This window comes from Pseudophryne corroboree, chromosome 1 (assembly GCF_028390025.1).
Source record: "Pseudophryne corroboree isolate aPseCor3 chromosome 1, aPseCor3.hap2, whole genome shotgun sequence".
NCBI lineage: Eukaryota > Metazoa > Chordata > Amphibia > Anura > Myobatrachidae > Pseudophryne > Pseudophryne corroboree.
Genome location: NC_086444.1, coordinates 719,980,008 through 720,007,445, shown reverse-complemented (window position 1 = coordinate 720,007,445; position 27,438 = coordinate 719,980,008). Strand labels below are relative to the sequence as shown.

At 45.7% G+C, this 27,438-nt stretch overlaps 1 protein-coding gene across 17 annotated transcripts in view; it reads right to left on the bottom strand.

Annotated features, from left to right (window-relative positions):
* UNC13A (unc-13 homolog A) overlaps nt 1–27,438 on the bottom strand; it is a 425,576-nt gene that overhangs the window by 97,540 nt on the left and 300,598 nt on the right. For all 17 annotated transcript variants that reach the window (XM_063915631.1, XM_063915548.1, XM_063915566.1 and 14 more), the window contains 2 exons: nt 27,072–27,224; nt 20,304–20,427 (listed from right to left, as the gene is read on the bottom strand). In XM_063915631.1, coding sequence (XP_063771701.1) covers nt 20,304–20,427; nt 27,072–27,224 — 277 coding nt within the window. The remainder of the gene's footprint in view (nt 1–20,303; nt 20,428–27,071; nt 27,225–27,438) is intronic.

Sequence of the window (27,438 nt, the reverse complement as noted above, 5' to 3'; positions counted from 1 at the left end):
CCACATTCTTCATAGCTTCGACAAAATATCCCGCCGCATCCTTGATGTGGCCAAGGGTGAGGAGAACTTCATCTCTATCCACAGTATCAATATTAATCATTAAGTTGTCTGCCCACTTCTCTACCGCATTACCCACCCATGCACTAGCAATGGCGGGCCTGAGAATGGTACCATTCGCAGTAAATAAGGATTTAAAAATAGTTTCCAACTTACGGTCAGCCGGGTCCTTAAGAGACGCTGACCCAGGGGCAGGCAAGGTTATTTTCTTAGAAGGTCTAGTGACTGAGGTGTCTACCACTGCAGGCGTCTCCCAGCTTTTCCTATCCTCCTCAGGCCAGGGATATGCAACCTGTAAGCGTTTGGGAATAGTAAATTTCTTCCAAGGGTTAGACCAGGCTCCCTCAAAGAAATCATTCAGAGGTTTAGACGGAGGAAAAGTTATTTCTTGTTTTTTATTTAGTCTAAAATAGTCCTTTTCCTCAGGTGTAGGTGTACTATCAGGAAACTCTAACACCTCTTTAATAGCAACAATCATATGTTAAATGCTTTTAGCCAACTTGGGGTCTACCCCCCTTAAATCCCCTGTGTCATCCGTGTCAGTGTCCCCCTTCATAATCTGTGCAAGGGACCGTTTTTGGGAACCTGAGGGGACTTTTGTAGATGACCCTGAAGGATCATTAACCCGGGCATCCTCTACAGACTGTCTCCAATAAATAGTCTGTTATTCAGAGTCAGAAACTTTTGTGCTAACATAGAAATATTACTCTGCAATCTTTTCACCCACTCTGGCTCCTTCTGGGATGGAAGAGCCATTACAGTACCCACTTGTGCATCCATAATAGGTTCCTCCGGAGAGGACTCCCCCCCCCCCCGCGCCCCCCGTCAGACATGACACACGCGTGTACAGTCACACACACACAGCCCCCTTACACACAGGAGCTAACGGGGACAGACCCACAGTGAGGCCCACTAGAGGAACACAAGGGGATTTGCCAGCTCACACTCAGCGGTAAATTAGAAATGTATGAAACACACTCACAACGCTGATTTATATTATTAATAATTATAATTATAAGCTCCTTCCCTGAACAGTGTACTTGTATTTCCAGAGAAGCACAGCGTGGATCCCCTCAGCAGTGTCTGCAGGGAGAAAATGGCGCTGAGTGAGTGAGCTGAACAGCCTGAGGAGAAGCTCCGGCCCCTTAAATGGCGCGTTTCCGTTGAGGTAGGGAAATTATTTTACTGGCCTCCCCAGGGGTCCCCACGAGTGGGGAGACATTATATATATATATATATATATATATATATATATATGTGTGTGTGTGTACAGTATTTAAGCCAGCAGAGAGGTAACATGTCACTCAGAGCGCGCACCCCCCCGCGCGCTCTGCACCCGAGACATGGCGCGCTGCGTCCCACTGCGCTGGTACCTTAATTAGCCGCCACGATGACCGGAGGACCGCTCTGCCGGACTCCGGTGAATAATCACCCGTCTTCTGTGTTCTGGCTCTGTTAGGGGGTGGCGGCAGTGCCATGGGTGAGCTGTGTTCAGTTCCCTCAGGAGCTAATGGTGTCCTGTCAGCGGAGACTAGAACCATTAAACTAATTGAGAAGTTGGTTCTAATCTCCCCGCCCCTAAGTCCCACGAAGCAGGGAAGGTGTTGCCAGCATCTTCCCTGTAAAATAAAAAACCTAACAAAGTCTTTTCCAGCAAAGCTCTGTAGAGCTTCACCAGAGTGTGTCCAGTCTCCTGGGCACATTTTCTAAACTGAGGTCTGGAGGAGGGGCATAAAAGGAGGAGCCAGTTCACACTGGTTGAAAAGTCTTAAAGTGCCGAAGGCTCCTGCGGAACCGTCTATACCCCATGGTACTTAAATGGACCCCAGCATCCTCTAGGACGTATGAGAAAAACAGTTATTGGGAAGTAACAGAAGCAGGAGACCTGACGAGATGATAGATGAATTTAAAGGAAGAAAGGCATTTCAAGTTCAACACTGTAATACAGTGTAATGGTGTGCATCACACCAAAAATCCAAATGGAAAAATCCTGTGTGACTTGTTCACAATTGCAATCTTAATACAAATGGCATAACAGTAAAAAAATAAGATTTTACTTAACGGTAAATCTATTTCTCGTAGTCCGTAGAGGATGCTGGGGCTCCGTAAGGACCATGGGGAATAGACGGGCTCCGCAGGAGATAGGGCACTTTAAGAAAGCTTTGGACTCTGGGTGTGCACTGGCTCCTCCCTCTATGCCCCTCCTCCAGACCTCAGTTAGGGAAACTGTGCCCAGAGGAGATGGGCAGTACGAGGAAGGATTTTTGTATATCTAAGGGCGAGATTCATACTAGCCACACCAATCACACCGTATAACTTGTGATAAACTTACCCAGTTAACAGTATGAACAACAACATAGCCACGGTTCCACCGAAAAACGATAACATAACCCTTATGTAAGCAATAACTATATACAAGTCTTGCAGAAGAAGTCCGCACTTGGGACGGGCGCCCAGCATCCTCTACGGACTACGAGAAATAGATTTACCGGTAAGTAAAATCTTATTTTCTCTAACGTCCTTGAGGATGCTGGGACTCCGTAAGGACCATGGGGATTATACCAAAGCTCCCAAAGGGGCGGGAGAGTGCGGATGACTCTGCAGCACCGATTGAGCAAACAGGAGGTCCTCCTCAGCCAGGGTATCAAACTAAGTAGCTGCTCGACACAACTGTAATGCCGAGAACCCTCGGGCAGCCGCCCAAGAAGAGCCCTTTTTCCTAGTGGAGTGGGCCTTAACAGATTTCGGTAACGGCAATCCTGCCGTAGAATGCGCCTGCTGAATCGTGTTACAGATCCAGCGAGCAATAGTCTGCTTTGAAGCAGGAGCACCAACCTTGTTGGCCGCATACAGAACGAACAAAGCTTCAGTCTTCCTGATTCTAGCCGTTCTGGTCACATAAATCTTCAAAGCCCTGACTACATCCAGGGACTCTGAATCCTCCAAGTCCCGTGTAGCCACAGGCACGACAATAGGTTTGTTCACATGAAAAGATGAGACCACTTTTGGCAGAAAGTGAGGGCGAGTCCTCAACTCTGCCCTATCCACGTGAAAAACCAAGTATGGGCTTTTATGTGATAAAGCCGCCAATTCGGAAACACGTCTTGTCAAAGCTAACGCCAACAACATGACCACTTTCCACGTGAGGCATTTCAACTCCACAGTTTTGAGTGGTTCAAACCAAGGTGACTTGAGGAAACGTAACACCACGTTAAGATCCCAAGGCGCCACCGGAGGCACAAAGGGAGGCTGAATATGCAGCACTCCATTCACAAAGGTCTGTACTTCAGGAATAGAGGCCAATTCTCTTTGAAAGAAAATGGATAAGGCCGAAATCTGGACCTTTATGGACCCTAATTTTAGGCCCAAAGTCACTCCTGTTTGAAGGAAGTGGAGTAGACGGCCCAAATAGAACTCCTCCGTAGGAGCAGCTCTGGCCTCACACCAAGAAACATATTTCCGCCATATACGGTGATAATGTTTTAACGTCACGTCTTTCCTAGCCCTGATCAGGGTAGGAATGACTTCCTCCGGAATCCCTTTTTCCGCTAGGATCCGGCGTTCAACCGCCATGCCGTCAAACGCAGCCGCGGTAAGTCTTGGAACAGACAGGGCCCCTGCCGCAGCAGGTACTGCCTTAGAGGAAGAGGCCACGGATCCCCTGCGAGCAACTCTTGCTGCTCCGGATACCAAGTCCTCTGTGGCCAATTCGGAACAATGAGTATTGTTCTGACCCTGCTTCTTCGTATTATTCTCAACACCTTGGGTATGAGAGGAAGAGGAGGAAACACATAGACCGATCTGAACACCCAAGGTGTCACCAGAGCGTCTACCGCTACCGCCTGAGGGTCCCTTGCAATACCGCTTTAGCTTTTTGTTGAGACGGGATGCCATCATGTCGATTTGAGGCAGTCCCCAACGATCGGTGATCTGTGCGAAGACTTCTTGATGAAGTCCCCACTCTCCCGGATGCAGGTCGTGCCTGCTGAGGAAGTCCGCCTCCCAGTTGTCCACCCCCGGGATGAACACCGCTGACAGCGCGCTTACATGGCCTTCCGCCCAGCGTAGAATCCTGGTCGCTTCTGCCATGGCCATTCTGCTCCTTGTTCCGCCTTGGCGGTTTATATGAGCCACTGCCGTGACATTGTCTGACTGAATCAGAACCGTTTTTCTCCGAAGCAATTCCTCCGCTTGACGCAGGGCGTTGTATATGGCCCTCAACTCCAGGACGTTTATGTGGAGACAAGACTCTAGGCTTGACCATAGACCTTGGAAATTTCTTCCCAGTGTCACTGCTCCCCAGCTTTGGAGGCTTGCGTCCGTGGTCACCAGGACCCAGTCCTGAATGCCGAACCTGCGACCTTCTAGTAGGTGATTACTGTTCCGCCACCACAAGAGAGATACCCTGGTCCTGGGAGACAGTGTGATCCTTTGATGCATTTGTAAATGGGACCCGGACCACTTGTCCAAGAGGTCCCATTGAAAAGTCCTCGCATGGAACCTGCCGAAAGGGATGGCCTTGTAGGAAGCCACCATCTTCCCCAGGACCCGCGTGCAATGATGCACTGAAACCTTTTTTTGGTTTTAATAGGTTCCTGACCATGGCTATGAGTTCCTGAACCTTTTCGATCGGAAGAAAAACCTTTTTCTGGTCTGTGTCTAGAATCAGCCCCAAAAAGGTCAGACGCGTTGTAGGGACTAGCTGGGACTTCGGTATATTGAGAATCCAGTCGTGTATCTGCAACGTCTTCATGGACAGAGACACACTGTCCAGCAACCTCTCCCGAGATCTCGCCTTTATGAGGAGATCGTCCAAGTATGGGATAATTGTGACCCCCTGCCTGCGCAGGAGCACCATATTTTCCGCCATTACCTTGGTGAAAATTCTCGGGGCCGTGGAAAGCCCAAACGGCAACGTCTGAAATTGGTAGTGACAGTCCTGCACTGCAAATCCCAGGAACGCCTGATGCGGGGGGAATATCGGAACATGAAGGTAAGCATCCTTTATGTCCAGGGACACCATCCAATCCCCCCTCCAGGCTGGCGATGACCGCCCTGAGTGATTCCATTTTGAACTTGAACCTCTTCAAGTACAGGTTCAGAGATTTCAGGTTTAAAATGGGTCTGACCGAACCATCCGGTTTCGGGACCACAAACAGGGTTGAGTAATATCCCTCTCCTTGCTGGAGATGAGGAACTGTGACAATCACCTGTTGAATATACAATTTTTGGATTGCTGCCAACACTAGCTCCCTCCCTGACGGGGAAGCCGGCAGAGCCGATTTGAAAAATCGGCGAGGAGGCAAGTCTTCGAATTCCAGCCTGTATCCCTGAGAAACAATCTCTAATGCCCAGGGATCCACCTACGAGTGAACCCAGACGTGGCTGAAAAATCGAAGACGAGCCCCCACCAGATCTGCCTCCCCTCGGAAAGCCCCAGCGTCATGCGGTGGACTTTGCAGACGCAGGGGAGGACCTCTGCTCTTGGGAACTAGCTGTGTGCAGCTTTTTTCCCCTGCCTTTCCCTCTGGCAACAAAGGATGATCCACGTACCTTCTTGTTTTTATTGGAACGAAAGGACTGCATTTGATAATGAGGTGCCTTTTTTGTATGCTGCGGGGGGACATAAGGTAAGAAATTTGACTTACCAGCCGTAGCCGTAGAGACAAGATCCGAGAGGCCGTCTCCAAACAACTCCACCCCTTTGTAAGGCAAGGACTCCATATGCCGCTTTGAATCGGCATCTCCCGTCCACTGTCGGGTCCACAAGAGCCGCCTAGCAGAAATAGACATAGCATTTATTCTGGAGCTTAATAAACAAATTTCTCTCTGAGCATCCCTCATATACAAGGCAGCATCTCTGATATGCTCTATGGTCATTTGAATGGCATCCCTATCTAAGGTGTCAATTTCCGTAGATAAGGAATCTGCCCATGCCACAACCGCACTACAAACCCAGGTTGACGCCATAGCCGGTCGAGCAATAGTACCGGAATTATTGTAAATGTGCTTTAAGGTAATTTCCTGCCTGCGATCAGCAGGTTCCTTGAGGGAAGCCGTATCCTGAGAAGGCAGTGCCACCTTTTTGGACAAACGTGTCAGCGCCATGTCAACTTTTGGCGAAGATTCCCAGCGTATCCTATCAGTTTGTGGAAAAGGATACGCCATGAGAATCCTTTTGGGAACTTGTGGTCTCCTATCCGGAGATTCCCAAGCCTTTTCGCACAAGTCACTTAATTCAAATGAGGATGGAAAAGTGACTTCAGGCTTTTTCCCTTGATACATGTGTACCCTCGTGTCAGGGACAGGGGGTTCCTCAGTAATATGCAAAACCTCTTTAATGGCAATAATCATGTACCGTATACCCTTAGCCACCTTTGGCTGTAATTTTGCATCTTCATAGTCGACACTAGAGTCAGTATCTGTGTCGGTATCTGTGTCATCGATCTGGGATATGGTGCGCTTCTGAGACCCCGAAGGACCTGGCGCCTCAGGGACAGGCATGAACTGGCTACCTGACTGATCCCTAGCTTCTGCCTTGTCTAATCTTTTATGCAATAGATTGACATTTGCATTCAAGACATTCAGCATATCCACCCATTCCGGTGTCGGCGTTGCCGACGGCGACCTGACATTCAAGCACTCCCCCTCCACATTAAGCGATCCTTCCTCGTCAAACATGTTGACACACGCGTACCGACACACTTCACACACACACAGGGAACCCCTTTCCTGAAGACAGTATCCCTGTCAAGGCCCTTTGAAGAGACAGAGAGAGAGTATGCCAGCACACACTCCAGCGCAATAACCCTGGAGACCAACACAAATAGTTTTTCCCCAGCAGCGCTGTATAATATGTAAACCGCCAATTATGTGCCCCCCCCCCCCTCTCTTTTAAGCACCCTTTCACCGTGTGCAAGCAACGGAGAGTCCGGGGAGCTTCCTCTCAGCAGTGCTGTGGAGAGAAAATGGTACTGGTGAGTGCTGAGGGAGAATCCCCGCCCCCTCGGCGGCGTGCTTCTGTCCCGCTCAAACTTAGTAAAATATGGCGGGGGCTCTTTTATATACATGTACAGAACCCACCTGTACATGTATATATTCTTTATGCCATGCAGAGGTTTATATTGCTGCCCAGGGCGCCCCCCTTCCCCCCCTGCGCCCTGCACCCTTACAGTGACCGGAGTGTGTGAGGTGTATGGGAGCAATGACGCACAGCTGCAGTGCTGTGCGTTACCTAAGTGAAGCTGAAGGCTTCTGCCGCCTGACGACTTCTGTCTTCTGTACTTCTAGCTCTGTGAGGAGAACGGCGGCGTGGCTACGGGGGTGGACGCCCAGTAAGAACCTGCGTTCACCCCCTCTGGAGCTAATGGTGTCCAGTAGCCGAAGAAGCAGAGCCTATCTTAGACAAGAAGGTCTGCCCCTCTCTCCTCAGTCCCTCGATGCAGGGAGCCTGTTGCCAGCAGTGCTCCCTGTGAAAAAGTAGTAAAAGGTAGAAAAAAAATCCAAACAAAAATGCTTCTAGGCAGAGAACTCTGGAGAGCTCTCTGCAGTGCACCCATCTTGCTCTGGGCACAGTGTAAAACTGAGGTCTGGAGGAGGGGCATAGAGGGAGGAGCCAGTGCACACCCAGAGTCCAAAGCTTTCTTAAAGTGCCCTATCTCCTGCGGAGCCCGTCTATTCCCCATGGTCCTTACGGAGTCCCAGCATCCTCAAGGACGTTAGAGAAAAGAACATCACCCACCCACCATTATTACGATTGACTGTCAAGCATAATAATAAGGACAATAGGGACTACTGGATTAATGAACAGAAAGTACGAAAGCAGGTAGAGAATTTATATAAAACAAAGTCTAATATAATATAAAGTGAATCTCAGAAGGAATCAGTACAAGATCCCGCCGGACAGGATCCCGGCGGTCGGAATACCGACACCGGGATCCCGACCGGCCCAATTTTCACTGATGCCCAATTTTCACCTTTCACTGATGCCCCTTTTCTGACCTGTTTGTGCATTATATAACGGAACAATTCTTGTACAGCTAAGCTGTCAGGTAGATACTCTGTCCCTAACGTCTGCATAAACTGGTACTCTTGTATATTTGTCCTTACTCTGTCATCAGAAGGATTGCGAACATCAGGAAGTGGGATGAGGAATGTGGATTAATCAGGAAGTGACCCAAGAGTTACAGACAGAATGGACAGCAACAAATACAGCTGATATAGACACGGAACCAGCGCAGAAGAGGGGAAGGGAGCAGGTAGCAGCCTTACATGTGACATAGATCAGCTAACTGAGGGCAGACACAAAAGCACAGGACATCTACTTACTATCATCTGCATGAACGGTGAGCAGAGAAGAATAAACGACAGTCAATAATTCAATACATAGAGCAACGTGTTACTGCACCGCTTAGAACAAGTCAAACAACCTTTCTCTTCTACCTTTCAGTTTCTATTATGCTTAGTGAACTAATATGATAACCCTTGTGCCATCCAGCCATTTTATCCATCTGCAATCCAACAGTGTAAGGATTTTTCTTGACATGATCTGGTAAGGTACCGACCAAGAATTCTGCTCATTTTGACATGAATCCTAAAGACTGAGACCCATTTTATATAATATATGCTGGACCTCCACTCTAAAACCGCTATTATGTGGCTATCTCTATCTTCCAAAGTGTCTAGATTACAGTCTAGCATCAAAAAGGGGTGAAAGTCTTTACAAGAAAACATCAAAGAAAGCCACAATAGATCAAATACAAAATAGCTCTGAGTTTATTAAATTATATATATATATATATATATATATATATATATATATATATATATGCACTTGCACCTAATCAAGTCACTTTGGCAGTCCCCATACCTAGTCAGGTAATATGTACCATTTTTGGGCTCCAGGATACAATTGTACAACGTAGGCAAAATGTAGGCATTTTAGTAAAATGTCATCGTTGGTGCTTTAGATAGATCTTATTACATAAGATGCCTCTGATGCTTCAAGAAGAAGTATTACACTCTGAAGCAAATCACAGCTCACATACTCAGATAGTTACCCACTTTCCACATGGTACAGGGCTGCCATAAGTACTTCTGCAAAAACTGTAAGTACATAGGTTGAATTTTTACTAATAGCAAGATGTTCTCCCATGAATTGTGCCATGTTGACATGGTTAAAATGTTAACATATATCTTATCTATATAGTCATAAACAGGGCTGTCTAAACAACATTGTAGACCTTGGGCAAATCAATGCACTGGGGCCCCTACCCACCCATTCTTGGGAAAAGTGGAAAAAAAATAAAAAAAATAAATCGGAATGTACCTTTCCTGGGGTCCCATAACATCTTCCACATGCTTCCATACAGTAAATGGTTGTCAGCACTGATTAGTGGATAGCTCCACCAACCAGCCTGGAAGACAGGTAGAGAAGGCTGCCTGGCCATTCTGATTGTGTGTAATTTACAATCAGAGCAGCCAGGCAGTATTCTCTATCTGCCTCTCAATAAGCTATGGAGGCAGCAGCCCAGTCCAGCATGTCCCTGCTCAAAGGTCTTTAGAATCGTGGGCAGGTGCCCAGGCGACCCATATGTTAAGATGACCCTGATCATAAAGTCAACATTAGAACTCTTAGGGCTGGGGTTAGGGCTTGCATTAGGGTTAGGATGACTTGTGGACATTTCAACATGTTCCAAGTAAACATTGTGAATGTAGACATAGTGAACATGTCAAAAAGTAGTATGCATTACATGTCAACATTGTGGACTCTAGATTATAACTCTATAACATTATAGATATTAACATGTCATAATGAGCCCCTACATCCAGACCGAAAAAAGAGTTACCTAAAGAGGCGAGGAAACTGCCAAACTCCTTGGTTTAGTACAATTGTGCTATATGTTATGATTCTAACCAGGGGCGGATTGGGATGGAAAACCAGCCCGGGAAATTTATGGAATTGGCCCTAATTAGGGTGCAGTCTGATAAGGGGGTGGAGTCTGATGAGGGGGTGGGATCCCTCCTCATAGTGCCTGTTTGTACGCAATTGCAGCCTTCCTTTTTGAGTCATTTGCTACAGTTGTGTCTGAGACCAGGATTGGATTGGGAAGCAAAAGTGGCCCTGTAAAATTTTGTAGAAGTGGCCCAACAAGGGCAGAACAAGAAGTATAACATACCGTGTAGCCATGGCAGCATCACTGGATGGCAGAGTTTCTGTACTGCAGAGATGGAATAACAGAATGAATGTGGACAATGCAGTGTACTGAGTGCAATGGACTGCCTGTCATGTGAGGGGTGGGGCCACATGACAACACATAAAACAGGTCCCACAGACACATCAGCCTACCATGAATCTTCCTGGTGATCCCCATGGCCAATCCGCCCCTGATTCTAACCCATCTTGTATTTGATCTTTATGGCTGCCTTTGTTATTCTCTCCAGGCACCCATCCCTCCATTTTAATACTACAACAAGGGTAGGCAATGTGTGGCACTCCATTTGCTATGAAGCACACTTCCCATCATGCCCTGCCACAGTTTATAGATGTTCTAACAGCAAAAACTGTAGCAAGGCATTTTGGAATGTTTAGTTCTGCAGCAGTGCCACACATTGACTACCACTGTACTACAACATATTAAGTACGTTGTGCTGATCTTAGTTTCTATTTGGGACAGCTGGAATTATGGTTCTATTATACACTTTTCAGACCGCCAGCAATAACCTGGGTTACTGCAGGTGAATGAGCAGCAACCTGGGTTGCAGCACAGTTTGAAAGGGGCGACCAGTATTTAAACGGGTAGCGAGCAAGTTCAACTTGGCTCATGGGGGGTCATTCCGAGTTGATCGCACACTGCCGATTTTAGTTGCGCTGCGATCAGGTTTCTACTGCGCATGCATATGCACCGCAATGCGCACGCACGTCGTACGGGTACAGTGCGGATCGTTGCTGAGCTATGAATTTAACGAAGAATCCATACGCACAGCCGATCGCAAGAAGATTGACAGAAAGAGTGCATTTGTGGGTGTCAACTGACCGTTTTCTGGGAGTGGTAGGGAAAACGCAGGCGTTCGCACACTTGCAAAGCAAAAATACACTACCCCGTGGGAAGCGACTATGCGTTTGCACGGCTGCAAAAAACAGCTAGCGAGCGATCAACTCGCTCGGAATGACCCCCAAGGTGCAGTGTGATCGGGTAAGCCCCCTAGGTGCGGTGTGGGTTGGGCGGTCTGACTGAAAGGGGTCTTGCCGAGAAGTACGCTCACCGCACGTCCCTGCTGTGTACAAATCCTGGGTGCAACTCGGCTTTAGCAGTGTGAAAGCGGTATTATTTGATTGAGAACTTTTTCAGGACTATCCGAAGAGTAGCATTCACTATTTCTTCTTGGTAGCACTGGCTTTACAACACCTTGAGTATATTAGTATATTATAGTCTAGTAAGGTTTTCAACTGTCTTCCAGTTGTTTCCTCAGTGTAATAATTGACTTTCCTTTGTCTGTACTTGATGTCCATGTCTAAGATCTCCTATGATTGTGCAGGGTATTCCCCATAGCAGCGCTATGACCAAAAATATACTGTACATTTTCATATTTACCAACATATGAATCACATTTGCAGGAACACTTGGATGCTGTGACATGAAAACTGGACAAGAGCATTATAGAATTACACTGTTTTTTTGTATTAAGTATCGTACATAACAATAATACTGTAATAAAACTGTACATACTGTAATACTAAGAACTTCATCCAGCACAAAGAGCAAGTGAAGTGGTACTGGCCAGTTGCTCCTTAGTGAAAATAAATACAGTAATTCAAAGAATATTTATTGTTGGCATAATTGGCAGCAACTGGTGCCCTCTGTTACCGTTACTCTGATATGCTCATCAAATCTGTAAATGATTTGCTTTTCTCAAACAATCATAAGGAGTAGATCTAAGCTGCATGCTTCTAATAATATTTATAATGTATACTGTATTCAGAGAGAAGTTGAACATTCAGCTGATCATCAGTCATTATCACAGGTAAAAATACAGTGTAATAATGTAATCCTTGATTACAACAAAATCGTTATTGCAAGCACAAGAAATATTCAGGACCAGAGTATTTATTATGTAGTCTGCACGTTACATTATTTTGTCATTAAGTTATCCACACTTATCTGCATAACAGTTCAGCTATACATATAGCCTTCATGGGCAGAATGGGTGTGGTATGGAAGGTAGAGAGTAACTAGGTCGACAGTGTCTAGGTCGACCACTATTAGTCGACAGTAACTAGGTCGACAGGGTATCTAGGTCTACAGGGTCTTTAGGTCGACATGGTCTAGGTCAACAGGTCAAAAGGTCAACATGATTTTTTAATGTTTTTTTGGTGTTGTTTTCTTCGTAGAGTGACCGGGAACCCCAATTAGGGCACCGTGTCCCCTCGCATGGCTGTGCTTGGCACAGATTACCGTTCCAATCGTAGTCCACGTGAATCGTTAAGTATGAAAAGGTTCCAAAAAAGGAAAAATGGTAAAAAACTCGTGTCGACATTTTAACCTGTCGACCTAGAAACCCTGTCGACCTAGTTACTGTCGACCAATAGAGGTCGACCTAGATAGTGTCAACCTAGTTACTGTCGACCTAGAGACTGGATCCCGGGCAGAATACCCAAAAGGTAAGGTATGTTCTGGGCTAATACCTGTACTGGTGGGGAGGCGGGAAGCTGTCATGTCTCTACATGAAGACAACGTCACTGTTATATGATGGGCTGGGATTACACACATCTTTATTAGAAGCATGGTATTTATGTCTTTCGGCTGGTGTAATATACTGTCATTAATATGTTGGTTTGTGTTACTTCTCCTACCATGCTGGGAAGCAGCCTTTTCTAGGCCTATCAGACTTTAAGTATTTCATTACTGAAGGTGTGATAAATTGGGGAAAATACTGATATAATAAATATTAAAACAATTCTGATTTAATTTATGTAGAATAATTAATGGTATACTTCTGGTATACTGTGCAGGGAAACTGTTCATATAATCAGTGTATTGGAGCATTATTCTTATTATCGATGTACTGTATACGTGACAATGTTGATAAGCATGTGTGACATAAGCATTTATGAAACGTTACTGGTATAATGTGTGAGGCTCACTGTAGACATTGAAGAAGTAACCACATTTCATCATAATTCAGGCGTTTAAAGTGGGTTGGGGCTGGGAGACCGGCGCTGGGGATCCTGGCGGTCAGTATACCGACTCTGGGATCCCTGCAGCAGAATGCCAGTGTGTGTGTGTGGGGCGGGCGAGCACAACAAAGCCCCTTGTGGGCTCGCTGCGCTTGCCATGCAGCAGGCTTGGTGGCTCGCAGAGTGGGAATAGTCCCTGTTAGTCCGCATACCGACTGTTTGGCGTGTGATCACATGGGATCCCGGCGTCGGCATGGTGATTGCTGGGATCCCAAGCGGCAGTCACATGTCCGCATCCCCGAAAGTAACACCTTTAAAGTAACAATGGTTAAACAATCTCAAGTTATCACTTTGAAATATTCAAAAAAGACAACAACGACCTGCCCTATTTATACTACTTATCAGAATTTACTTAATTCTTATTTTACATTATTACTAAATTTGTACATTAATACATTTTCTGCCACCCTACTACAGTAAAGTATATACAATAGCAGTACCCCAATACAGAAGAGGGATCACATGACCTAAGTTAAATACTTGTATTATATATTACATTATATAATAACACCTTAGAAATGTGTACGTTTTAGTACTAGTGCCATTTAACTTATAAATGGAATATATGAAAGTGGTGTATTATCAAAAATAATATAAAGTGCTGCATTACAAAGGTTTGGGTTGCACCCATACGCTTTAATACGACACTCATTAGTAACTGAAACGAAACAACTCCAAAATCACCACTTGATTACCACCATCTCCAGCCATCAGGGAACCATTAGAGTGAATGTTTCCATAACTCTGTGCTGGAGCAGAGGTGTATCCATTACTGACTGGCACATTTTAGAAAAACCGCAGGTAGTGCTAATTATTGCACTTGTAAGTATGGGGTCTATTCATGAAGCAGTGAATAGACTGGGGAAAAGGACCGTTGGAGAAGTTATCCATGGCAACCAATCAGCTTTGGAGGAAGCCTTTATCAAGTACATTCTATAAAATGTAAGGGAGATGCTGATTAGTTGCCATGGGCAACTTCTCCGCTGGTCTGTTTCTCCACTCTTTTCACTGCTTCATGAATAGACCCCTGACTGATCTATTTATGAGTCAGTGATAAGAGTGGAGAAAAGGATCAGGTGAGAAGTTACCCATAGCAACCAATCAGCTTTGAAAGAAGCCTTTATCAAGTACAGTACATTTTGTAAAATGTAAGGGAGATACTGATAGGTTGCTATGGGCAACTTCTCCTCTGGTCTGTTTCTCCACTCTTTTCACTGCTGCATGAACAGACCCCTATGTGAGCAGACATAGAAAACACGCACTGTTAGGGTTCCATAAGGATTGGAGTTGGGAAACACTGATACAGACCCCGGAAATACAAAAGTAATCAACCTGTAATGTAATCATTACTACATTAATGCTTGTGCTCTGGCAATAAAGAATTAGAATTATCAGCTTTTCAGCTGCATATGTGAATGATGACCAATACTCACGCAGTAAAGTAAGACCAAAAGAAAAAGGAAGTACAAAACACAATCTAAGGAACCATCAAGTACTTACACGGTGGCGTCACTACGGGGCCGCGGGCCGCACCGAGGTGTCACCCGCAGAGGAGTGACACCAAAGTGCCGACTTTTCCTCATCGGCAGGAGCCAAGTGCTGCACTGTAACATTATGTGCAGCACCTTCTCCTGTCACAGTATAGGAGGTGACCATTGGCGTTTCTATAATGGGTGCAAGGTGTGTGGTGCACACGGGCCCCTAGGTCCAGGGGGCCCCACACCGCACACATTGTACCCATTTAAATACTTACATTACCGGAGTGCAGCGGTGGAAGCAGCATCCGCGGCGGAAATCTCCGCCAAAATGGCCGGCGCGCATGCGCGGTAGCCAAATTGGTCTCCGGATCATGGCGGGCGCCATGTTTCCGGAGACCTGTGCATGCGCAGTAGACTCCGGCACATTGCCGGAGTCTACAGCGCCATTCAGAGGAGGGGGCCCACCCGGTGGTGCACACGGGCCCCCTCCTCTGTAGAAACGCTCCTGGAGCTGACACTGAGCAGACTGGTCTCAGGGGGCAGCCCGTATCTCCTGGACCCACAGAGTGTCGAAAACAGGCCCTTCCTGTGAAGTCACACCCCTACCTAGAAGCCACACCCTTTTTTGCTGACGTGCAGCTGAGTAGCATGCACTATTTGTATTCCCACACTGGGTGCCACCACAGGGTGGGACGCTGCTGTACTTACATCCTATGTTATTTAAATGTGGAATTCCAGGAATGGAGAATTTGGTAACAGTTTCTAATTTATGGGCCCACAAATCCTATTACACATAGTTTACAAATTATACAGTACTATCTTTCTACACACCTAAACCAAATGTAGTAGGTTACAACATTGTACACGATAAGCAGAGATATTATTTACTAATACAGTTGAAACATTGCCTATGACCATAAATCATTGATTTTCAGTCATCGAACTACTGTAGCAACTGACTGGTTGCACCTATGTGCACTATTTGCACCTATTTATTACCTCAAGATAGTAAATAAGGGATCAATTCAGTGACATCACAGTCAGCATAGAATACTTAATTACTTCATTTTACAGAATTAAGTAAATAGTTTGTATTCAATTTTATGGAAAAACTTTGAGGCTGAATCACTGTAGTCCTGATTCTGAGGGGTGAGGTATAGAAGTTCGTTAAAAGATAGACAGTCATTAGGTCGATCCCATATAGTTCACAGTCAAAAGGTCGACAGGGTGAAAATGTAGACAATTTTTTTGTTTGTAATTGTCTAAAGGTTACTAAAGGTAATAGTTTGTAAATGAGGCAAAAGTTGTAAAAGTATGAATAAAACATAAAAACCATGTGTCGACTTTTTGACCCTGTCGATATTTTGATTGTCAACATTTTGACCCTGTCGACCTTTTGACCGTTGACCATATGGTGTCAACCTAATGCCTGTCTATATTTTAACTATCTATACATTGGAACCCGAGTCTGAGTTCTAGGCCACATTGTATGGAAATAAATGCAAATTTTTGTCTGGACTCAGAGTAGCTGTATCTATGCCTCTTGACAGCTCCATGCATTCACTTGCAAAAGTAGCTGCCATCACTATCAGCATGGACTTGCGCCCACCATGAACCTATATGTTTTTCATTGATCGATATTTGAGTCTGTATAACTCAACATAGCTGGCAAGCAGCTATAACCTCAATAGGTTTCTATAGGGTATGCAATGCAGTCAGATTTACCAAGCTACGCAATGCAACCAGGGTTTGGCCCGCAGCTTATGCCACCTAAAGGTGTAGCCTAAGGGCTACAGATAACAGAAATCACTGGCAGAGCATTCCTCCTGTATCCTCAATGGCAATGGCCACCGTGCATGGTCAGCAGACCGCGCATGTACATGAGTCCAGTGAGTCACTCTGAGCACTTACCTGTCCCTGCAGGTGCTCTATGATACATGCAGGCAATATAACCGCATGCTACATTGCCATTTTGGGCGCTAATATCACACATAAATTGCAATGCCAATGCAAATATTGATACATGGTTCCCTTAGCCTGACATTTACTTCCATTTAGACCCATTCAGGTTAAGATACGCAAACGAAAATCTAATGTAGGTGCTCATATTTGCGTATGCTCTTCTTGGATGCATGCACTGTGAAATCACATGATCTGTCCGCAAAACTGACTTATGTGCATACATAAACCATACAGTATGTATTTTTAGTCTTAGTTGTTGAGACTGTTCTGTTTACTTAAAAGCTTCTCAAAAGACATAGCCATGTTTTTGTGACAAATCTGCCCTCACGGTAGTTTACTTGGGGCTTAGTAAATGAACCACGGGCAGTATATCTGCAAGGAAACTGAGGCTCCAGCTGTGGCTTTTCATGTATTAGGGATTTGTAGGTTCACGTAACAGCAGCAGTCAGGAAAGTATCTTGTGGACAGCTCCTGTTACAGGAAACTACATGTAATCATGGTACAGGCTAAATGCCGAGGTATAGATGCTGATTCTGAGTAACTTTGCAGCTTGGTAAAACCATGTCGCACTGCAGGTGGGGCAGATTTATAATGTCAGATTTAGATTTGGGAGGGGCATGTCTTCGCTCAAATCTAAATTGCAGTGTAAAAATAAAGCATTTGTAGACTACATGCAAAAATAGTCAGTATTTAACCTGCATGTAAGAAAAATTGAGTGGACAGAGCGTGGCAGCTACTACTACTAATCAGCACAGCCACATTCGTTACTATGGAGAGTGTCTTTGAGTGAACTCTGGGGCTCCTGGAGGAGCAGAAGTGGGGTTTATTTTGTGTTGCCAAGATTACGGATGCTACATAGACCAAAGAGGACCAATTTCCATAGTTGCTCATGCATGGTGGCATTTGTGGTTGTCCAAGTGCCATCATGCGCTGGCAGCCTTTTCCAACCAGTAGTACACCTGTAAAGAACATTATTACTATTAATAATTATTACCACAACACCAAAAGCACCATGGGTGCGAAGATGATCCCTGGGCTGGTTGTCCTTAGCGAGTGGGAACCTACTTTTGGGGATCAACACTTCCCTAGGAATTCCAGACTTGACCTGACCAGTCTAGGGCTGATTGACATTATGGCAGGGGTTATTGATTACCCCCTCTCCTCCCCTATTTTTCAAAACAAGTCTCGGTTCAGAGGCCTAGGTCTGGTTATTGTTACTGAGGGGACCCCACGTTGTTGTTGTTTGTTTGTTTTTAATCCAATTTTTACATATTTTATTCATTGAAGCCTGCACAGATCCTATTGAGCTAGGCAGTGTTTGGTACAAGCTTGGTAGGTAATCTATTATTTGGGTGAGTTTGCGGTCAGTTTTTCAGGAGATTCTACACTTTCCATAGTTATAATATATAAAACATTGATGGTGAACCAATGTTCAGTTGTGTTCTAAAATCTGTATTGACAGCAGATTCCTGACAGGTTTGAATTTAGAAAATTAGCAAAACTGCTGCAAAACTCTAGACTACTGCAAGTAACATGACATACAACTGCCACACATTGTGGGTGGCGGTTGTAATGGGAGTGCTGACTGAAGCTCCGGGATCTTTAGCTGCTCCACAGCTTTCATCTAATTATAGGGGGCCTATTTATGAACATTATTTTAGTATCACCTGAATGTATTAAAGGGCATTTGGAGCAGTTTTCATGAAAAACTGCTCCAAACTCTTTAATTCACTTTTTTTTAGTAAGCCACATAGCATTCCCCATACTTATAATGGGAAATGTGATGTGGGCAAATTTACTAAAAAATTTTTGAAAAAACACCGCAGTGTGCCCTGTGCTAATCTTGCCAGCTCAGGCTGGCGAGATCACAGGGCAGCACTGCGATACTCAACTGTCCAGAGAGCCAGTGTCCGCTGCTCCGGTGAGCGATGCCGGGCGCCGGGTCCTCCATGTGCTGCAATGGACCCCGGTGCAGTAAAGTGACACTGCAAAGCGGCAGCGCACCTTACAGCACCGGGGGTCATCGCAGCACACAGGATCCGGTGCCTGGCAGCCCAGCAGAAGCAGCATGGACCAGCTCCCTGGACATGTGAGTATATTGATCTGCTGGGGGGTGGGTCCGCGGCGCTCAGGGGTAGTCGTGACGGGGATGGGGGGTCGACCTGGTGGTGGCGGTAGCGGCGATGTCGGCGGGGCGGCGCAAGAGCAGCAGGAGTATGAGGAAAAGCTCACTACGTTGAAATTGTATACACTAGAAAAGAGGCATCTAAGAGGAGACATCAATATCTTCAAATATATATAGGGAAATTACAAAGAGTTATCAGAGGAATTGTTTATTAAGAGAACTCTGTATAAGACGGGAGGTCACTCGCTGAGGCTAGAGGAGAGAAAATTCCATACGCAACGTAGGAAAGGGTTCTTCACTGTTAGGACAATAAGGATCTGGAATTCCCTGCCAGAGAAGGTGGTAATGGCGAACTCTATTTATGAATTTAAAAATGGATTGGATACATTTCTGACTGAAAAAGATATCCAAGGTTATAGCATTTAAAATATTGACATTGTTAATCTGGGAGGAACATGATTTACAGTTGATAACTAAACATAAAACATTATTTTAATTGGGACATTATAATGAACTCGGCTTAAGACAGATTACAGGTTGAACCCGATGGGCATTTTGCCTCTTTCCAACTCATTAACTATGTAGGACATTGGGGTATTTTTTCCAAGAAATACCCGATGATGCGGCGGAGTGTCATTGCAGGGACAGAGCTTGACCGCAAGCTCTGTCCCTGCATGCGATAATTGATACATCCCTGCGATGTAATCAATTATCGCAGTGGGTGTTTGGGCGATTTTATCACCTGTCATCTGCATCCTGGATGCGAATGGTGATAAATAGGCCTCTAGATCATTATGGCATCTCACAATTAGCAAAGGATAAGATTATGGAATGTATCCCTTGAATGGACATGGATGGACACCTTTCCATTATGTTTATTTGATGCAGTTTCAATTAATATGAAATCAAGTAAAATGTTCAAGATACTTCATATGACTGATCTATTCAGTTACTGCAATTGTTCTTTGCTCTTTCCAAAGGTGCTCTAACCTACTGTAACTTAACGTATAGCACCTTTATTCTGGAGGAAACTGGTCACATTATAATATATATTTTAGAAGAGAATTCTCATGAAGTTTAGCATCTGAAAAAAATAATTAAAATGAAGAAAGACAGGAAAGCGCTTTTGTGGCTTTCTGAATTTAGGCTATACATCTGTTTCATCTGCAAGAAGTTTCACGAGTATTGTGCTGCATACACTGAATCAGGTTCATACATTTGATGGAAGTTCACTGCATTCAGTGAACTAGTTGCTACAGAGAATGCCATGGTAAACAAAGGATTTGAGTCTTTGATCCACTTAAATAAATATTTTGTTACATGCCACAATTAGTCAGTTGCTACTAAACAAGAAGGCAGCAGGTCATTGGTGATATACACCAGGTGCTTTTGAGATAATTTCCAACCCTAAAGATTGCAATTTTCCTGATTTTTAGAGACTCACCGTCTGGTCCGTCAATGGTGGTAGTACTATAGTTTTTTCCATAGTGTTCATTACAAGTTTCCATAGCTCCTTCAAAACACGTTTCAAAACAGTCTTCTCACAAATTTTAGCAAAAAGAGTAAGGCTGATAAATAAAGCAGAGAGAGGTATGTTATTAATCCTATTGTGCTATTAACATCACTCTAGTTATCATTCCTTACACTCAATCATGGATTGCAACTCCACGTATGGTAACTTTTTTCTGTGCCCTAGTTGTCTAATTACACAAATCGGCCTAGCTATTGCTGAGCTGTCTTTCTGGTCTGTACTAATGAATTTCAATATTTTAGCCATTCAATGATATCAAAATTTGATCCAGTCTTAAATATTATTATAAACAGTAGAGCTAAAGCAAATACATTAAGCTACACAATTTTCAGATGGTTTAAACTCTTGAACACATAAACAAGTCATGATGAGTTGTAAGGTAACTAATGAGTTAAGAGATTGCCCAGATTGCTGATTCACAGAAAATAAGAATTTACTTACCGATAATTCTATTTCTCGGAGTCCGTAGTGGATGCTGGGGTTCCTGAAAGGACCATGGGGAATAGCGGCTCCGCAGGAGACAGGGCACAAAAAGTAAAGCTTTAGGATCAGGTGGTGTGCACTGGCTCCTCCCCCTATGACCCTCCTCCAAGCCTCAGTTAGGATACTGTGCCCGGACGAGCGTACACAATAAGGAAGGATTTATGAATCCCGGGTAAGACTCATACCAGCCACACCAATCACACTGTACAACCTGTGATCTGAACCCAGTTAACAGTATGATAACAGCGGAGCCTCTGAAAGATGGCTCACAACAATAATAACCCGATTTTTGTAACTATGTACAAGTATTGCAGATAATCCGCACTTGGGATGGGCGCCCAGCATCCACTACGGACTCCGAGAAATAGAATTATCGGTAAGTAAATTCTTATTTTCTCTATCGTCCTAGTGGATGCTGGGGTTCCTGAAAGGACCATGGGGATTATACCAAAGCTCCCAAACGGGCGGGAGAGTGCGGATGACTCTGCAGCACCGAATGAGAGAACTCCAGGTCCTCCTTAGCCAGGTTATCAAATTTGTAGGATTTTACAAACGTGTTTGCCCCTGACTAAAAAGCCGCTCGGCAAAGTTGTAAAGCCGAGACTCCTCGGGCAGCCGCCCAAGATGAGCCCACCTTCCTTGTGGAATGGGCATTTACATATTTTGGCTGTGGCAGGCCTGCCACAGAATGTGCAAGCTGAATTGTATTACACATCCAACTAGCAAAAGTCTGCTTAGAAGCAAGAGCACCCAGTTTGTTGGGTGCATACAGGATAACAGCAAGTCAGTTTTCCTGACTCCAGCCGTCCTGGAACCTATATTTTCAGGGCCCTGACCACATCTAGCAACTTGGAGTCCTCCAAGTCCCTAGTAGGCGCAAGACACCACAATAAGCTGGTTCAGGTGAAACACTGACACCACCTTAGGGAGAGAACTGGGGACGAGTCCGCAGCTCTGCCCTGTCCGAATGGACAAACAGATATGGGCTTTTTTGAGAAAAAAACCACCAATTTGACACTCGCCTGGTCCAGGCCAGGTCCAAGAGCATGTTCACTTTTCATGTGAGATGCTTCAAATCCACAGATTTGACTGGTTTTAAACCAATGTGTTTTGAGGAATCCCAGAACTACGTTGAGATCCCACAGTGCCACTGGAGGCACAAAAAGGGGGTTGTATATGCAATACTCCCTTGACAAACTTCTGGACTTCAGGAACTGAAGCCAATTCTTTCTGGAAGAAAAATCGACAGGGCCGAAATTTGAACCTTAATGGACCCCAATTTGAGGCCCATAGACACTCCTGTTTGCAGGAAATGCAGGAATCGACCGAGTTGAAATTTCTTCGTGGGGCCTTCCTGGCCTCACACCACGCAACATATTTTCACCACATGTGGTGATAATGTTGTGCGGTCACCTCCTTTCTTGCTTTGACCAGGGTAGGAATGACCTCTTCCTGAATGCCTTTTCCCTTAGGATCCGGCGTTCCACCGCCATGCCGTCAAACGCAGCTGCGGTAAGTCTTGGAACAGACATGGTACTTGCTGAAACAAGTCCCTTCTTAGCGGCAGAGGCCATAAGTCCTCTGTGAGCATCTCTTGAAGTTCCGGGTACCAAGTCCTTCTTGGCCAATCCGGAGCCATGAGTATAGTTCTTACTCCTCTACGTCTTATAATTCTCAGTACCTTAGGTATGAAAAGCAGAGGATGGAACACATACACCGACTGGTACACCCACGGTGTTACCAGAACGTCCACAGCTATTGCCTGAGGGTCTCTTAACCTGGCGCAATACCTGTCCCGTTTTTTGTTCAGACGGGACGCCATCATGTCCACCTTTGGTAATTCCCAACGGTTTACAATCATGTGGAAAACTTCCCCATGAAGTTCCCACTCTGCCGGGTGGAGGTCGTGCCTACTGAGGAAGTCTGCTTCCCAGTTTCCATTCCCGGAATGAAACACTGCTGACAGTGCTATCACATGATTTTCCGCCCAGCGAAAAGTCCTTGCAGTTTTTGCCACTGCCCTCCTGCTTCTTGTGCCGCCCTGTCTATTTACGTGGGCGACTGCCGTGATGTTTTATCCCACTGGATCAATACCGGCTGACCTTGAAGCAGAGGTCTTGCTAAGCTTAGAGCATTATAAATTTACCCTTAGCTATATTTATGTGGAGAAAAGTCTCCAGACTTGATCACACTCCCTGGAAATTTTTTCCTTGTGTGACTGCTCCCCAGCCTCTCGGGCTGGCCTCCGTGGTCACCAACATCCAAAACTGAATGCCGAATCTGCGGCCCTCTAGAAGATGAGCACTCTGTAACCACCACAGGAGAGACACCCTTGTCCTTGGATATAGGGTTATCCGCTGATGCATCTGAAGATGCGATCCGGACCATTTGTCCAGCAGATCCCACTGAAAAGTTCTTGCATGAAATCTGCCGACTGGAATTGCTTCGAAGGAAGTCACCATTTTTTTACCATGGCCCTTGTGCAATGATGCACTGATTTTAGGAGGTTCCTGACTAGCTCGGATAACTCCCTGGCTTTCTCTTCCGGGAGAAACACCTTTTTCTGGACTGTGTCCAGAATCATCCCTAAGCACAGGAGACTTGTTGTCGGGATCAGCTGCGATTTTGGAATATTTAGAATCCACCCCTGCTGTTGTAACAGTATCCGAGATAGTGCTACTCCGACCTCCAACTGTTCCCTGGACTTTGCCCTTATCAGGAGATCGTCCAAGTAAGGGATAATTAAGACGCCTTTTCTTCGAAGAAGAACCATCATTTCGGCCATTACCTTGGTAAAGACCCGGGGTGCCGTGGACAATCCAAACGGCAGCGTCTGAAACTGATAGTGACAGTTCTGTACCACGAACCTGAGGTACCCTTAGTGATAAGGGCAAATTTGGGACATGGAGGTAAGCATCCCTGATGTCTCGGGACACCATATAGTCCCTTTCTTCCCGGTTCGTTATCACTGCTCTGAGTGACTCCATCTTGATTTGAACCTTTGTAAGTGTTCAAATTTTTTTAGATTTAGAATAGGTCTCACCTAGCCTTCTGGCTTCAGTACCACAATATAGTGTGGAATAATACCCCTTTTCTTGTTGTAGGAGGGGTAATTTAATTATCACCTGCTGGGAATACAGCTCGTGAATTGTTTCCCATACTGCCTCCTTGTCGGAGGGAGACCTTGGTAAAGCAGACTTCAGGAGCCTGCGCAGGGGAAACGTCTCGACATTCCAATCTGTACCCCTGGGATACTACTTGTAGGATCCAGGGGTCCTGTACGGTCTCAGCGTCATGCTGAGAGCTTGTCAGAAGCGGTGGAACGCTTCTGTTCCTGGGAATGGGCTGCCTGCTGCAGTCTTCTTCCCTTTCCTCTATCCCTGGGCAGATATGACTCTTATAGGGACGAAAGGACTGAAGCTGAAAAGACGGTGTCTTTTTCTGCAGAGATGTGACTTAGGGTAAAAACGGTGGATTTTCCAGCAGTTGCCGTGGCCACCAGGTCCGATGGACCGACCCCAAATAACTCCTCTTCCTTTATACGGCAATACACCTTTGTGCCGTTTGGAATCTGCATCACCTGACCACTGTCGTGTCCATAAACATCTTCTGGCAGATATGGACATCGCACTTACTCTTGATGCCAGAGTGCAAATATCCCTCTGTGCATCTCGCATATATAGAAATGCATCCTTTAAATGCTCTATAGTCAATAAAATACTGTCCCTGTCAAGGGTATCAATATTTTTAGTCAGGGAATCCGACCAAGCCACCCCAGCTCTGCACATCCAGGCTGAGGCGATCGCTGGTCGCAGTATAACACCAGTATGTGTGTATATACTTTTTATGATATTTTCCAGCCTCCTGTCAGCTGGCTCCTTGAGGACGGCCCTATCTATAGACGGTACCGCCACTTGTTCTGATAAGCGTGTGAGCGCCTTATCCACCCTAAGGGGTGTTTCCCAACGCGCCCTAACTTCTGGCGGGAAAGGGTATACCGCCCATATTTTCTATCGGGGGGAACCCACGCATCATCACACACTTCATTTAATTTATCTGATTCAGGAAAAACTACGGTAGTTTTTTCACATCCCACATAATACCCTCTTTTGTGGTACTTGTAGTATCAGAAATATGTAACACCTCCTTCATTGCCCTTAACGTGTGGCCCTAATAAGGAATACGTTTGTTTATTCACCGTCGACACTGGATTCAGTGTCCCTGTCTGTGTCTGTGTCGACCGACTAAAGTAAACGGGCGTTTTAAAAACCCCTGACGGTGTTTTTGAGACGTCTGGACCGGTACTAATTGTTTGTCGGCCGTCTCATGTCGTCAACCGACCTTGCCGCGTGTTGACATTATCACGTAATTCCCTAAATAAGCCATCCATTCCGGTGTCGACTCCCTAGAGAGTGACATCACCATTACAGGCAATTGCTCCGCCTCCTCACCAACATCGTCCTCATACATGTCGACACACACGTACCGACACACAGCACACACACAGGGAATGCTCTGATAGAGGACAGGACCTACTAGCCCTTTGGAGAGACAGAGGGAGAGTTTGCCAGCACACACCAAAAACGCTATAATTATATAGGGACAACCTTATATAAGTGTTTTCCCTTATAGCATCTTTTTTATATATTTTTAACGCCAAATTAGTGCCCCCCCTCTCTGTTTTAACCCTGTTTCTGTAGTGCAGTGCAGGGGAGAGCCTGGGAGCCTTCCCTCCAGCCTTTCTGTGAGGGAAAATGGCGCTGTGTGCTGAGGAGATAGGCCCCGCCCCTTTTTCGGCGGCCTCGTCTCCCGCTCTTAACGGATTCTGGCAGGGGTTAAATATCTCCATATAGCCCCCGGAGGCTATATGTGAGGTATTTTTAGCCAAAAATAGGTTTTCATTGCCTCCCAGGGCGCCCCCCTCCCAGCGCCCTGCACCCTCAGTGACTGCCGTGTGAAGTGTGCTGAGAGGAAATGGCGCACAGCTGCAGTGCTGTGCGCTACCTTAAGAAGACTGAGGAGTCTTCATGCCGCCGATTCTGGACCTTCTTCTTGTTTCAGCATCTGCAAGGGGGCCGGCGGCGAGGCTCCGGTGACCATCCAGGCTGTACCTGTGATCGTCCCTCTGGAGCTAATGTCCAGTAGCCAAAGAAGCCAATCCATCCTGCACGCAGGTGAGTTCACTTCTTCTCCCCTAAGTCCCTCGTTGCAGTGATCCTGTTGCCAGCAGGACTCACTGTAAAATAAAAAACCTAAGCTAAACTTTTCTAAGCAGCTCTTTAGGAGAGCCACCTAGATTGCACCCTTCTCGGCCGGGCACAAAAATCTAACTGAGGCTTGGAGGAGGGTCATAGGGGGAGGAGCCAGTGCACACCACCTGATCCTAAAGCTTTACTTTTTGTGCCCTGTCTCCTGCGGAGCCGCTATTCCCCATGGTCCTTTCAGGAACCCCAGCATCCACTAGGACGATAGAGAAAAACAAGTTACGGCAAGTAGTAAAATGTTCCCACCAGGGACGTAAGTTCATACCAGGCGCCCACAGGTAAAAGAGATGGTGGCGCCCCTCTCTCCAGTAGCTTCAGCTTGCGCATGTGCCAACTGCTGTTGGCACATGCACAGTGGCACAGCTGAGGGGGCTAGGGAGGAAGCAATGTGATCATCATGTAGTGGGGACAGGGGCAGTACATATTGTATTATAATGTTACCCCCCCCCCCCCCCCATGTATATTTAACATTGTTCCTCTCTTCCTTCATCCACATCCCACACTATGTTCTCCTTCTCCCCTTTCCACACCCCACACTGTGGACTTTACCTCCATCGGATTTATCTCCATCCAAGGCTTAGCAAATAGACCTTAGACTCCTTGTATCACTGTCTGTGGGATTTGAGAAGACATCAGGCAGCAAACCGACCCCAACCTCACTGCTCTGCCTCTGGTGCTAGACATCTGCACTGCACAGAGAAGGGGGAGGCACAGACAGAGAGGAGTCCCCTGAGCCCTCCTGACAGATGGCACCTGGAGGCCAATGCTTCCATTGCCTCTGGGAGTTATGCCACTGGATCACACACTAAATAGCAGTAGGTCTGGTCATGTCTAATAATAATAGATTTTCTGTCAATCATACGCTAACCCATACGATATACTACTTGACATATCATATGGCACCTCCTCTTCAAATGTTATATATCTTTCTTACTTGCTGTCCAGTGGGTCCAGTATAGGCTGTAATACATTATCAGCATCCTGGGCCACACTACTGCAGTTACTGGCAGGCACGTTTCCTGTCCCTTTGACTTGGCTCAGAATCTCTCCCATTTGCTTTACACACTCCTCAATGTGCTGTTGGAAACTGGGGAAAGTAGACAAGAAATCCAATGACAAAATAGAAGTAGAAAAGATGCAAAGTAATAGTTTTATTTTACAATTAAAAATGAACCTTAGTCTATATGTGTACGTGTGGCAGGTTATTCAGGTTTGTTAGCAAACCAAAAAAGCACACTAATGGGCAAAACCATGTTGCACTGCAGGTGGGGCAGATGTAATGTGCAGAAAGATTTAGATTT